The sequence below is a fragment of the Cherax quadricarinatus genome, chromosome 34 (genome assembly GCF_038502225.1).
Source record: "Cherax quadricarinatus isolate ZL_2023a chromosome 34, ASM3850222v1, whole genome shotgun sequence".
Classification (NCBI taxonomy): domain Eukaryota; kingdom Metazoa; phylum Arthropoda; class Malacostraca; order Decapoda; family Parastacidae; genus Cherax; species Cherax quadricarinatus.
In genome coordinates this window covers 6,728,794-6,744,251 of record NC_091325.1, presented here as the reverse complement: position 1 = coordinate 6,744,251, position 15,458 = coordinate 6,728,794, and the positions used below count along the sequence as shown (strand labels likewise).

Here is a 15,458-nt window from a genome sequence, read left to right as displayed (position 1 = left end):
ATCGCCGAATATGCCGGATGATCTCAATCTGAATACTGCTGGGTATGACTGACTGTACTGTACTACTGAAAGGTCTAACATTCAAATGAACCCATAGAACTGCTAGCCTTTTATGCTCACTGGCTAAATTTACAGAATAGGTAGACACAGTAGTTATGACAAGGCTCAACTATATGAATTAAGAGGCACGACCAGGCACTGGGGTGCAGCCCATGCAACTCCAATAGGTAATTACTGTACAAATAGATAATTACTTGGCTGAATGATAATAAGCCAGAAATAACAGAACTACTTACTTGTATTTGCTTAACATTTTTTTAAGTGGTTCAAAGCCTTGCAGGTCCCAGTCTTCTACTAGTGGCACCTCAGAATCTGGAGTAAAAATTTAACCGAGTATTAAACAGAAGTATGTACACTATATACACTATAACTCTAACACTGATTAGTGTTAATGGCACTTATATTAATAACTTTAATCTTTGTCTTTCTTGAAGTTTTAGAATGCCAAAAAAATAAAAAGCCATAAGGTCAATGCAGTTAATATTTGAAAAACTACATAAGAATATTCAGTGAAGAACTTATAACAAGCTGTCGGAATGTGAGCAACGTAACATTTATGAAAGGATTCAGGGAAATTGGTTAGCCAGACTTGAGTCCTAATAGTGGCAAGTACAGTATGTGCACTGCAATGTCATCACACTTCTGGCAAGTGATTGAGTGATTGATGGTGAATGTGTTTCCTATTTTTTTTTTTAATCAAGCTACCTCAGTGGAAAATGGCCAGTGTGTCACAAAAACATTTATATGAACATGTATACAGCACAGTACATACATTTGCTAGCATCAAAAGAGCCTAAAGGCTGCTGCAAGTTGTTGACCAACGTGCAGAGTCCAGGCCATATCTGCTGTTTATTCTTCATAGCTTCTGACATAAACATCCCCTTCTCACAATGAACCCATTCAAACACCAGACGAACTGAAATAGATGCATACAATTGTAAAAACAATTATGAAAAACAATGTACAATAGTGAGTACAGAAATAGACAATGCAAATTAATAATAATAATAAACACGCTAGATAACAGGGATATCTTGCTACTCCTACTTACACTTTGGTCACACTTCACAGACACGCACATCCATATATATATATACATACATCTAGGTTTTTCTCCTTTTTCTAAATAGCTCTTGTTCTTCTTTATTTCTTCTATTGTCCATGGGGAAGTGGAAAAGAATCTTTCCTCCGTAAGCCATGCGTGTCGTATGAGGCGACTAAAATGCCGGGAGCAATGGGCTAGTAACCCCTTCTCCTGTAGACATTTACTAAAAAAGAGAAGAAGAAAAACTTTATAAAACTGGGATGCTTGAATGTGCGTGGATGTAGTGCGGATGACAAGAAACAGATGATTGCTGATGTTATGAATGAAAAGAAGTTGGATGTCCTGGCCCTAAGCGAAACAAAGCTGAAGGGGGTAGGGGAGTTTCAGTGGGGGGAAAAAAATGGGATTAAATCTGGAGTATCTGAGAGAGTTAGAGCAAAGGAAGGGGTAGCAGTAATGTTGAAGGATCAGTTATGGAAGGAGAAAAGAGAATATGAATGTGTAAATTCAAGAATTATGTGGATTAAAGTAAAGGTTGGATGCGAAAAGTGGGTCATAATAAGCGTGTATGCACCTGGAGAAGAGAGGAATGCAGAGGAGAGAGAGAGAGAGAGAGAGAGAGAGAGAGAGATTTTGGGAGATGTTAAGTGAATGTATAGGAGCCTTTGAACCAAGTGAGAGAGTAATTGTGGTAGGGGACCTGAATGCTAAAGTAGGAGAAACTTTTAGAGAGGGTGTGGTAGGTAAGTTTGGGGTGCCAGGTGTAAATGATAATGGGAGCCCTTTGATTGAACTTTGTATAGAAAGGGGTTTAGTTATAGGTAATACATATTTTAAGAAAAAGAGGATAAATAAGTATACAAGATATGATGTAGGGCGAAATGACAGTAGTTTGTTGGATTATGTATTGGTAGATAAATGACTGTTGAGTAGACTTCAGGATGTACATGTTTATAGAGGGGCCACAGATATATCAGATCACTTTCTAGTTGTAGCTACACTGAGAGTAAATGGTAGATGGGATACAAGGAGAATAGAAGCATCAGGGAAGAGAGAGGTGAAGGTTTATAAACTAAAAGAGGAGGCAGTTAGGGTAAGATATAAACAGCTATTGGAGGATAGATGGGCTAATGAGAGCATAGGCAATGGGGTCGAAGAGGTATGGGGTAGGTTCAAAAATGTAGTGTTAGAGTGTTCAGCAGAAGTTTGTGGTTACAGAAAAGTGGGTGTGGGAGGGAAGAGGAGCGATTGGTGGAATGATGATGTAAAGAGAGTAGTAAGGGAGAAAAAGTTAGCATATGAGAAGTTTTTACAAAGTAGAAGTGATGCAAGGAGGGAAGAGTATATGGAGAAAAAGAGAGCGGTTAAGAGAGTGGTGAAGCAATGTAAAAAGAGCAAATGAGAGAGTGGGTGAGATGTTATCAACAAATTTTGTTGAAAATAAGAAAAAGTTTTGGAGTGAGATTAACAAGTTAAGGAAGCCTAAAGAGCAAATGGATTTGTCAGTTAAAAATAGGAGAGGAGAGTTATTAAATGGAGAGTTAGAGATATTGGGAAGATGGAGGGAATATTTTGAGGAATTGTTAAATGTTGATGAAGATAGGGAAGCTGTGATTTCGTGTATAGGGCAAGGAGGAATAACATCTTGTAGGAGTGAGGAAGAGCCAGTTGTGAGTGTGGGGGAAGTTCGTGAGGCAGTAGGTAAAATGAAAGGGGGTAAGGCAGCCGGGATTGATGGGATACAGACAGAAATGTTAAAAGCAGGTGGGGATATAGTTTTGGAGTGGTTGGTGCAATTATTTAATAAATGTATGGAAGAGGGTAAGGTACCTAGGGATTGGCAGAAAGCATGCATAGTTCCTTTGTATAAAGGCAAAGGGGACAAAAGAGAGTGCAACAATTAAAGGGGGATAAGTCTGTTGAGGAATGTATGAGAGTATAGTTTTACCAACGCTCTTATATGGGTGTGAAGCATGGGTGATGAATGTTGCAGCGAGGAGAAGGCTGGAGGCAGTGGAGATGTCATGTCTGAGGGCAATGTGTGGTGTGAATATAATGCAGAGAATTCGTAGTTTGGAAGTTAGGAGGAGGTGCGGGATTACCAAAACTGTTGTCCAGAGGGCTGAGGAAGGGTTGTTGAGGTGGTTCGGACATGTAGAGAGAATGGAGCGAAACAGAATGACTTCAAGAGTGTATCAGTCTGTAGTGGAAGGAAGGCGGGGTAGGGGTCGGCCTAGGAAAGGTTGGAGGGAGGGGGTAAAGGAGGTTTTGTGTGCGAGGGGCTTGGACTTCCAGCAGGCATGCGTGAGCGTTTTTGATAGGAGTGAATGGAGACAAATGGTTTTTAATACTTGACGTGCTGTTGGAGTGTGAACAAAGTAACATTTATGAAGGGGTTCAGGGAAACCGGCAGGCCGGACTTGAGTCCTGGAGATGGGAAGTACAGTGCCTGCACTCTGAAGGAGGGGTGTTAATGTTGCAGTTTAAAAACTGTAGTGTAAAGCACCCTTCTGGCAAGACAGTGATGGAGTGAATGGTGGTGAAAGTTTTTCTTTTTCGGGCCACCCTGCCTTGGTGGGAATCGGCCAGTGTGATAATAATAATAAAATAATAATTATATGTTGAAAACAATAATTACGGATATCTAGAAAATACTAAACAAATAGGATTACTGTATGTATTATTTACAGCTGACTGGCAATTAAGATGGAAGTTATATTCTTGAAAATGGAGTTTAATAAAAAATTGTCTAAAACAAAGTGAAAAAACACTGAACTGTTTTTCTTCAGGTTCTTCCTCATTTTCCTCTGGTATCTGCCTCCTAAGTATCTGAGCATTGAGCTCTGCCAACATTTCCTCTGGACTTCTGTCTTTATCATCATCATCATCATCTAAGAGCTCATTCACATAAATTTTCTGAACCTGGCTCTCAAGTATGGAAAAAACTGTGAAAGTATTCACTATACAGTGGACCCCCGGTTAACGATATTTTTTCACTCCAGAAGTATGTTCAGGTGCCAGTACTGACCGAATTTATTCCCATAAGGAATATTGTGAAGTAGATTAGTCCATTTCAGACCCCCAAACATACACGTACAAACGCACTTACATAAATACACTTACATAATTGGTCGCATTCGGAGGTAATCGTTATGCGGGGGTCCACTGTACTAGGCCATAACTTTCCCAAGTATGAATTTAATGTTGGTTGGGGGAACCTTGTTCCATGCACTTCTCACATAGATGATGACATCTGGAATGTTCAATATATGCCAAAAGTTTGGCACTGCAAGCTCAGAGTAAATGTCCACTGCTGTAATGAGTTTCTGCCTCACTAATAATTCCATAATCCAGTGGTTGTAATAAAAATGTTGCATTTGGTGGTAAAAACATAACTTTTACATGTGGATGCACCTCCAAGAAAAACTTCTGGATGAGTATGGGAATTATCAAGAGTGAAGAGAACCTTTAATGCAAAATTCTTGCTGCACAGGTAAAACATAATTACAGGAATAATGTGATGCTTAAACCAGCCAATAAATAATTTCTTCGCTATCTATGCTAATATATTTGATGTCCACAGAACTGGTAAGGTGGTTTTATCTACACCTTTCAAAACACAAGGAATCTTGGAGTGGTATATAACCATGGGCTTACACTTTAAACTGCCTGATGTATTACTGCAAAGGAGCAAGCTGAAGTAATCCTTTGCTGCCTTGAATCCAGGTAGACTTTTTACTTGCTGATTTATGCAGGTTCTTGATGGCATCCTTTTCCAAAAAAGACTTATTTCATTAGCATTAAACATATGCTGTGACTCAGCCATCCTCAGAATTAATTTTCTCCAATTCAGCAGGAAATTCCTTGCAGTTGAAGCACTTTCACCAGAAAACTTAATATTATGTAACCGATTACACAACTTGAAACTTGTGGAACCAGTTTGTGCCAAAGCTGCACTCTTCTTCAGGCCTTTCTTCCTCATCACACACTGTTTTTTTTTAGCACTCTAAAGTTTTTATTCCTTACAAAAATAACCCGCACATAGAAGAGAGGAGCTTATGATGACGTTTCAGTCCGACTTGGACCACTTACAAAGTCAAGCTGTGCCTTTTTTTTTATCCTTAATAAGATGAAATTAAGTGATGCCCCTTTCTTGAGTTTTTGCTCAATCCACTGCAGTGTTTGCTCTTTGTTATGTTCTTACTGTATTTAGTTGTTGTGACTTATGTGTCATTCTCTTCAGGAAGTCACAACCTGGGTTACTCAATGCACAAGTCTGTATCTCTGCCTTGTTCCTTTTAAATAAACAAACTGATGTTCCACTGAGACCACAGGCTCTTGTTGTCTCACCACATTTGAGCTTATCTAATATCTCAATTTTCTCCATAACACCAAGACTTGAACATTTAAACTTCTTCTTGTCATTTCCACCATCACTCATATTCCTTTTGGGTGCCATAGTTACTATGCAGACACAAGATATGATGATGAAAAGATAAAAAATCAGTTCACTAACACAGAGCTGCGTATGGTACGAGACGTGTATGTATGAAGCACTGAGGCATAAGGGATTGTGTACGTTAAGTCTGACTAGGCCTCCCCCACAGGGTGGCTGCCCATGAGATGGAAGGAAAAGCTTGTGCAACCCAGTCCTACAGAACTCCATATTATTTTCCCCTAATTTGCACTGTCATAAAACAACTTCATGGAGTCACGATAAAAAAAAATGCTGCAATTTTGTAACAATCACATAACAAAAACATCCTAGAAGATAAATTAGACACATGTGCAACTCTTGGGTATCTTTATTGAGGAAACGTTTCGCCACACAGTGGCTTCATCAGTCCATACAAAGGAGAATCTTGAAGAACAGGAGGAGAATGAGGTAATCAGTCCCTCAACCTTGAGTCGATGTGGTCAGTCCATCAATCTTGAATAGAGTACGGCATACGTGCTGAGGAGCTTATAAACCGTTGGCAGGAGAGGTGCAGAAGTCATAGGTCGTGTAACATTTGTTACTGATTACCTCATTCTCCTCCTGTTCTTCAAGATTCTCCTTTGTATGGACTGATGAAGCCACTGTGTGGCAAAACGTTTCCTCAATAAAGATACCCAAGAGTTGCACATGTGTCTAATTTATCAACATGTCGGTTCTCTGAACCATTCATCTACAAACCTGTCAGACACTGCAACTTCTTGGGATCTTAATACTTGGGAATTCTTCGCTTGCCTAATTCTTGGGCATGACCTACTTCAACATTGAACAAATGTTACACGACCTATGACTTCTGCACCTCTCCTGCCAACGGTTTATAAGCTCCTTCTCAGCACGTATGCCGTACTCTATTCAAGATTGATGGACTGACCACATCGACTCAAGGTTGAGGGACTGATTACCTCATTCTCCTCCTGTTCTTCAAGATTCTCCTTTGTATGGACTGATGAAGCCACTGTGTGGCGAAACGTTTCCTCAATAAAGATACCCAAGAGTTGCACATGTGTCTAATTTATCAACATGTCGGTTCTCTGAACCATTCATCTACAAACATCCTAGAAGATCGCCTCTTAATCAATGGTCTACTGTACATGGTCACATCTTCCCTAAACAAAAAATGCAGAAATGAATTTTGCCTGGTCACAGACTGGGCTGTGGGGGCAGTGACCCCTGAAACCCCTCCAGGTATAGAGATAATTAAAAGTGGAGATGTCATGTTTGAGGGCAATGTGTTATGTGAATATTATGCAGACAATTCAGAGCTTAGAGATTAGGTGTGAGGTTATTATTCAGAGGGCTGAGGAGGGGTTGTTAAGGTGGGATAGACATTTAGAGGGAATGAAGCAAAATAAGATAACTAGGCAGGTGTATAAACCTGGGGCTCAGAGGAGTAGGGATCGTCTCAGGAAGGGTTAGGAGGAGGGGGTAAAGGAGGCTTTAGGTGCTAAGAGCTTGGACATCCAACAGACTTGTGTGAGAATATCAGAAAAGGGTGAATAGAGGCAAGTGGTTTTATAACATGATGCAATGTTGGAATGTGAAGAATATAACCTTTATGAAGGGATTTACGGAAATGGAGGTGGAAAGTACCATGCCTGCATTCTGAAGAAGGAGCGGGGGCTGCTGCAGTTTGGAGGGCCCTCTGTACTGTGACTATACACCATAGATTTTCTATGTAGATGAAACTGGGATGTTTCCATTCAAATTCTAAGATATATAAAGTGGTAGAGGGCAGCAGCTACACTATTTGGGCTCAAAAATGAGTTGCTGGATCTTTACTCAGATACAAAACTACTCATTTCTTACCACCACACAAACTTTATGTCTATAAGGTGGAGTAGAGTATACTGGAGGGCCCCGCATATTTGGAACCCTCTTTGGTATTCCACATTTTTGGTGGTTTTCAACTGAACCATAGTTCATTATAATCGGTGATTTCTCTGATTTTCTACTGTTTTGGCACAACAGTTGTATAAAGGAAGGGCATCCAGTGTTATACTGTAAGGTAAGTATTGTATGAACTGTGCATTTTTTACTTACATTAGATAAAAGGACACAAGTGCAACTAATGTGACATTTTATTGTGGCAACATTTCGCGCTCCAGAAGCTTTATCAAGCCGTTTTTTTACTTTTGTATCTTTTTTTTATGCCTAGCTGTATTCAGCACTTAATATATGATAGTGTAAACACATTATCAGGCATTATCAGCATTGAAAAAAACTGTTCTTTTCCACTCGCAAACGATTTACACTCATCACTAGGGTTCGGGAACCTAGCAGCCATAAATATGGGGCCCTGCTGTATTATACAATTAAAATGACTGACACATATAACTACTTTATAGAAAGCCACTTATTATGGAAAGCATTTTGGGCATCCTTAAAACTGGATTATGATTACAAGTTTATGGCTGCCTGAAATGCTTGGCATAATATGTTGCTATAATGCAATTTTGTCATAGGTAAAAGCATTTAGTTTTTAATCAAATTTGCTTAGGTTCCACATATATGTCACTGGTACAAATGCAATGCTTCCATATTTATTTGGTACAAATTGGCAAAGTACAAAAAATCTGGCTCTGTATATGCAATCACATAGAATAAGAATTCTATTAAAAACATGTTCTGATATATGGCATTTTGATAACCAGTAAAATCAATTTTATCATAGAGCTCCTCTATACTGATAATTTTTTGTAAATGCAATTGGAAAAGCATAAATAATTGAATAATGCATGGAAAGGCCTTCATAGCAAGTGCTGTTCAATTTTTGATGCACTTTTTCAATTTCAGTTATGAAAAACTGCACCATTTAGAAAAGATTTTTAAGAGGGCAGATAAAACAGGCATAATAGAATGGATCTGTCGTTTAATAAGAATTTCCTCAAGAGTATTCTCATTCTATCTCTCTCTCATTCTTTCTCTCTCTCTCTCTCTCATTCTCTCTCTCTCATTCACTCTCTCTCTCTCTCATTCTCTATCTCATTCTCTCTCTCTCTCTCTCTCTCTCTCTCTCTCTCATTCTCTCTCTCTCTCTCATTCTCTCTCTCTCTCTCTCTCTCATTCTCTCTCTCTCATTCTCTCTCTCTCTCTCTCTCTCTCATTCTCTCTCTCTCATTCTCTCTCTCTCTCTCTCTCTCTCTCTCATTCTCTCTCTCTCATTCTCTCTCTCTCTCTCTCTCATTCTCTCTCTCTCTCTCTCTCATTCTCTCTCTCTCTCATTCTCTCTCTCTCTCTCTCTCTCTCTCTCTCATTCTCTCTCTCATTCTCTCTCTCTCTCTCTCTCTCTCTCTCATTCTCTCTCTCTCTCATTCTCTCTCTCTCTCATTCTCTCTCTCTCTCATTCTCTCTCTCTCTCTCTCTCTCTCTCTCTCTCTCTCTCTCTCTCTCTCTCTCTCTCTCTCTCTCTCTTCATAATGATAATACCTATTTCAATTTCTTATTCCATGTTGTAATTTTTACATAAGTGAATTGTAGAAATTTTGTAGCATTAAACTCTCTACCTGAGAGGTTGCAAGACCACCAGCACCAGAAGTGTCAGTTACCTGCAGGGAGGGCAGGGTAGGCCATGAGCTGGTCGGGATCACGGATAGTGTGCACAGGCAGGAGCAGTGCTGCCAACACACCAACTGTCAACTCCTCCACCACTTCCAGACAACCTTCACACCTGAAATGCAATATACTGTACAATTTACTGAGCACAAATTTCATTAAAGCACAATGCTGTAGATGCACATCAAAACTTTTGCTAACTTCAACAATTTATACAAAGCAGCAAAATTTTTAATTCATGAATATTCTACATATAAATTATTTGAATCTACTGTATTTCATAATATAAATTTATAGAAAGCAAAATATAATGGAGATTTTCAGCTTTAAGCTTTTGGTATTTTAAACTTGTTGTGGCACCTAGACAATCCATGTTGCTAATACATGTATTAATAAATAAAGTATTTAGTATTGAAATACTGTACATGCACACCCTCTCAGCTACGATACAATAACTTGTGTTAAACTTCTTCCAATTTCCTAATTGTAGTTACAATTTTGGCACCCCTATCATTATAATAACATTTTGTTAACACACCACCGCCGGAGAGGAGAGTTATTAAACGGAGAGTTACAGGTATCGGGAAGATGGAGGGAATATTTTGAGAAATTGTTAAATGTTGATGAAGATAGGGAAGCTGTGATTTCGTTTATTGGGCAAGGAGGAATAACATCTTATAGGAGTGAATAAGAACCAGTTGTGAGTGTGGGGGAAGTGCATGGGGCAGTGGGTAGATTGAAAGGGGGTAAAGTAGCTGGGGTTGATGGGATAAAGATGGAAATGTTGAAAGCAGGTGGGGATATAGTTTTGAAGTGGTTAGTGTTTTTATTTAATAATTGTATGGAAGAGGGTAAGGTACCTAAGGATTGGCAGAGAGCATGCATAGTTCCTTTGCATAAAGGCAAAGGGGACAAAAGAGAGTGTAAAAATTATAGGGGAAGAAGTGTATACCTGGTAAAGTGTATGTTAGAATTATTATTTAAAGAATTAAAAGTAAGGTGGAGAGCAGGATAGCAAATGAACAAGGAGGCTTTAGGAAGGGTAGGGGGTGTGTAGACCAAGTGTTTGCAGTAAAACATGAAGGTGAACAGTATTTAGATAAGGGTAAAGAGGTTTTTGTGGTATTTATGGATTTGAAAAAGGTGTATGATCAGGTGGATAGGGGGGGCAATGTGGCAGATGTTGCAAATGTATGGAATAGGAGGTAGGTTACTGAAAGCAGTGAAGAGTCTTTACAAGGATAGTGAGGCTCAGGTTAGAGTAATGTAGGCTGGAGGGAGATTATTTCCCAATAAAAGTAAGCCTTAGACAGGGATGTTTGATGTTACCAGGGTTGTTCAATATACGTATTTATAGATGGAGTTGCAAGAAAAGTGAATGCTCGGGTGTTGGCAAGAGGTGTCGAGTTAAAAGATAGAGAGTCTAACACAAAGTGGGAGTTGTCACAGCTGCTCTTTGCTGATGACATTGTGCTTTTGGGAGATTCTGAAAAGAAGTTGCGAAGGTTGGTTGATGAGTTTGGTAAGGTATGTAGAATAAGAAAATTAAAAGTGAATATAGGGAAGAGTAAGGTGATGAGGATAACAAAAAAATTAGGTAACAGAAGACTGGATATCAGATTGGAGGGAGAGAGTATGGAGGAGTGAATAAGAACCAGTTGTGAGTGTGGGGGAAGTGCATGGGGCAGTGGGTAGTGGGTAGAATTTGTGCATGGGGCTCAACAACAATTAACCATCTCAGACCACTAATTACCCAACAAAAGGCTGCAGTCAGAATGATAACAAATTCCCACTACAGGCAGTACACTCCACCATTATTCAAAACACTAAACCTACTCACCATACAAAACATCCATACTTATTACTGCACCTATTACATACATAGAACACTTAACTCTGATATTAACCCTCCCCTCAAACATCTCCTTGCCAACCTCAACAGAACACATGGCCATAACACAAGGCACAGATCACTCTTTGATGTTCCTCGTGCCCATCTCACGCTATGCAAAAACTCAATGCACATAAAAGGCCCTAAAATCTGGAATTCATTACCTGTAAATATAAAAGAAACACTACCTGTTTATAAATTCAAGTCTCTTCTCAAAGATCACTTACTCACCCAAAACCAAATAAATACTGAATAACTGAATCTTATAAATTGTATATCTTAAATGTTTCTCACAATTATATCAGATAAATGTTAAACCTAAGACCCAATCTAACTTTGTTATTATTTAAATACACTACCTAACGGAATACTCCATTCTACTGAATGTACAGCAATGCATGCAACCATATGACCTGTCTTTGTAATACTCATTTGTGCTTTATTATTATCTGTTTACAATAATGTTTTATCACTGATTACATCATTGCTTAGTTAATCTTAAGTTAATTTTAAGCCAGCCCGTAATGGTATGCATACAAGTGGCTTTGGCATGCTGCTCTTACCTGTATTTTTTTTGTACCTCTGTATGTTCAAATTATTAAATAAATAAATAAATAAATAAATGTATTAAGATACTTGGTAGTGGACGTGTCAGCAGATGGGTCTATGAAAGATGAGGTAAATCATAGAATTGACGAGCGGAAAAAGGCGAGTGATGCACCGAGGAGTCTGTGGAGACAAAGAACTTTATCCATGAAAGCAAAGAGGGGAATGTATGAGAGTATAGTTATAATAATGCTCTTGTATGGGTGTGAGGCATGGGTTATGAATGTTGCAACAAAGAGAAGGTTGGAGGCAGTGGAGATGTCATGTCTGAGGGCAATGTGTGGTGTGAATATAATGCAAAGAATGCTTAGTTTCGAGATTAGGAGGAGGTGTGGGATTACCAAAACTATTATCCAGAGGGCTGAGGAGGGGTTATTGAGATGCTTTGGACATGTAGAGAGGATGGAACAAAATAAAATGACTTCGAGAATGTATAAATCTGTAGTGGAGTGGAGGCATGGTAGGAGTCGGCCTAGGACAGGTTGGATGGAGGGGGTAAAGGAAGTTTTGTGTGCGAGGGGCTTGGACTTCCAGCAAGTGTGCATGAATGTCTTAGATAGGAGCAAATGAAGACAAATGGTTTTTAGGACCTGACGTGCTGTTGGAGTGTAAGCAAGGTAACATTTATGAAGGGATTCAGGGAAACTGGTAGGCCAGACTTGATTCCTGGAGATGGGAAGTACAGTGCCAGCACTCTGAAGGAGGGGGCTAATGTTGCAGTTTTATAACTGTAGTGTAAGCATGCCTCTGGCAAGACAGTGATGGAGTGAACGATGATGAAAGTTTTTTCTTTTCGGGCCACCCTGCCTTGGTGGGAAACGATCAATGTGTTAATAATAAAAAAATAAAATAACCACTACCCATCTCCTACCAAGGATGGGTGACATGAAAAAGAGTAAACACTTTCAGTTGTTCATTCAATAACTGTCTTGCTAACCTTGTGATGATATCACAGTTCAGATGACCCTCTGAACTGCAACATCCCTACCCCTCCTACAGAGTGCAGGCACTGTACTTTCCAACTTGAAGACTCAAGTGTGGCTAACTGGTTTTCCTGAATCCCTTCACAAGCATTACATTGCTTACACTCCTACAGCATGTCAATTCATAAAAACCTCTTGCCTTCACTCACTCCTATATAACATGCTCAAACAGGCAATGAAATCCTGGTTTCCTATGCTATTTTACTCTCCCTTAACAAGATGGTGCCCTTCATACCGACTCTGCTAGAGTTTCTGAATGTTATGACTAACATATAATTTTTAATGGCCTCTAAAACAGTTATACACACAACTATCTGTATCTAATGTGTTGTGAATGAGATATGCAAAAAAATTACTCTTTAGGATCCCTTGGTTTTTCTAGCTTCTCTTCGTCCTTCCTGGTGGTAGTGGTTTCCTCGCTAGTCTTAATCTTCACAGCTCCAGAGAAGTAGTTTAGGGCAAACAAATTCACCAGCACCATCTGCATAGGAAAGGAAAAACTTGGACCACAGGAACTTCACAGGGTGGGAGGGAAACAACAAAGTAATACCCTAAAGATGGTAGACCAAAGGTCTCAACAAAAGTCTGAAGTCATACTAAAAGGAAAAATAAAGAGGGGTGATAACTGAAACTGCTAACTCTAGTAATGTCTGCAATAATTCTATGGTTTGTAAGGTTACAAAAGCCATAGATTCCTTCCTTAGTCTGGCTGACTGATTAGCAGAATGAGAATTAAGCCACCTCCACTCCCTGCACTCAATGACTACCATGGGTTTAGCACTCTATGTAAATAAATTTAATTATGAAGGCTACATAATAAAGACAGGCTTAGCACTACAAATTAAATTATGAAGGTAATGTAAATAAATAAGATAATTAAAAATAAAGATAATGAGTATTATGAAGAGAACAGCAAGTGAAGAAATTAGAAGATAATGAGCTAGTATGAAAGAAATAATTCAGGTAGTGCAAAGGGCTTTGTTAAGATTGTTTGATTATTTAGAAATGGAATGAAGACTGAAATTCTAATCCTATCTTTTCTCTCTTATCCTTTTTAAAGTTTTGAAATAATGTACATTATTAAAACTAAAAAATTACAGTAATTTCATACATTTTAATTAAAAATAGACTAATATGTACTAGGTCTGGAATAACTTATTATGATACCCTTTATAAAAACTGCATGCTCAGACCTAAAGACATTCCAGTTCCTCATAGAATCGTCAAATAAGCTGATTCCTCAAGTATGCAGCCTCAAAAAACTATGCTAGTTTTTTCTAATATACAAGTTTAAGTGATGGTTTATAAAAAAAAAAAATTACAATGCCAGTTTCTGAAAAAAATTGGTTGCTAAGGTGCCAGTATTCAGTTTATTCTGCATGAATTATGCTTATGCATCCATCTTGGAGGATGTACCACTCTCACAAGGCAGAAAGATTAGAACACAGTACATAAAATATGACAGGGTGCACAGCAACGATGGAACACAATTTAATGGAAAGGCAATCAGATTTATGAATTCTGTTTACTACATTGGTAGTCTTTCACCAAGAAAGTTATAAAGTACAAAAAAGAATAGTTCTGAGTTTATGAAACATGAAACCAGGTGAAATGGAATATTCCCCTTGAACACAGAGTACTGTTGTTTTTATTTCAAGCAACTTAATCAAGAATAAAGCATTAGAAATTTAAATACACAGACTGTTGGAAAGAAATAACTATAAAATGCACTTTCATGTTTTGACACACACATTTTCAAAATCACAGGTAGCTGTTTATAAATGCATGACAGTACTCGTATAATCCCAACCCGTTATTTTTTCACTGTGGCAATTTTTCACACATACAGGTACATTTGTATAAAAATGGTTCAATGTTTCTTTATGTACCTGAATGAGACTGGTTCTGGTGAAGGCATTAGTAGCGACCAGGGTGGAGAGGGCAGAGCAAAGAGTTGGAAGAGCCTCTCGAGCGCTGGTGGCATCACCGTGAAGGTACAACTGGGCATGGCACTGAAGAAAGAGGTTGGTGTACTCCTCTCCAGTGACTCGTGTTGACCCACTCAATTCACGGCTGCTACTGCACAAGTACAAATTTAATATTAAGTATAGGTAACTTTTTTTTAACACCAATAATTAATTTACTGTAAAACTTGTACAGGAGGACCCTTCTTAAACAGCAGGTTAGGTTCCAGCCTACCACTGTAAAGTGAATCATAGCCTTTTTTCACTTTCAAGTGCATATAAAAGCTTATAACATGTTTACACTATCAGATATTAAGTGAGCATTATAGCTAGGCCTAAAAAAATGCATATACAGTACACACATAACTTACCTTAAAATATTTTCATCTTTAGCTTATAGTGAGTGGTGAATATATTTATCATAGGAAGTCTGTATAAATAAAGAATAGATATAAATGAAAATGGCTGTACTGTATTAGTGAAACATGATACATACAGTGAAGTGCTGTAAAGCGGGGAATGCCTGTATTATCCAAATGTTCCAAAAACTGTCTATGTGGATTAACCAATTTCTTTATAGTGAGCAGTTTAGAGGGACCTCTAAGCTGTCATATCTGCATGCCTTTGGTAAGACGGTGATAGTGTAAATGACGGTGAAAGTTTTTTTGGGGGGTCACCCTACCATAGTGGGAGATGGCCAGCGAGTTAAAAAGAGAAAAATATTACTGCCGTAAGGGTGGCAGCAAGAGGTGGTTGTCTTTTTCCAACAAACTTAAAATTGAAACCAATGTGGCTGCCTTTTTCTACACACTTATAATCAAAATTAAAAAAAAATAACTAGCACAAGCTAAGCAGGTCTTAT

The 15,458-nt window shown here is 38.6% G+C and overlaps 1 protein-coding gene across 2 annotated transcripts in view; it reads right to left on the bottom strand.

The window, feature by feature from the left end:
- The window catches only part of LOC128693744 (nonsense-mediated mRNA decay factor SMG7), a 42,679-nt gene that overhangs the window by 19,054 nt on the left and 8,167 nt on the right, over positions 1–15,458 (bottom strand). For both annotated transcript variants that reach the window (XM_053783596.2, XM_053783597.2), the window contains exons 7-11: positions 14,522–14,711; positions 12,989–13,113; positions 9,146–9,267; positions 833–976; positions 297–372 (exon numbers count right to left, since the gene is read on the bottom strand). In XM_053783596.2, coding sequence (XP_053639571.2) covers positions 297–372; positions 833–976; positions 9,146–9,267; positions 12,989–13,113; positions 14,522–14,711 — 657 coding nt within the window. The remainder of the gene's footprint in view (positions 1–296; positions 373–832; positions 977–9,145; positions 9,268–12,988; positions 13,114–14,521; positions 14,712–15,458) is intronic.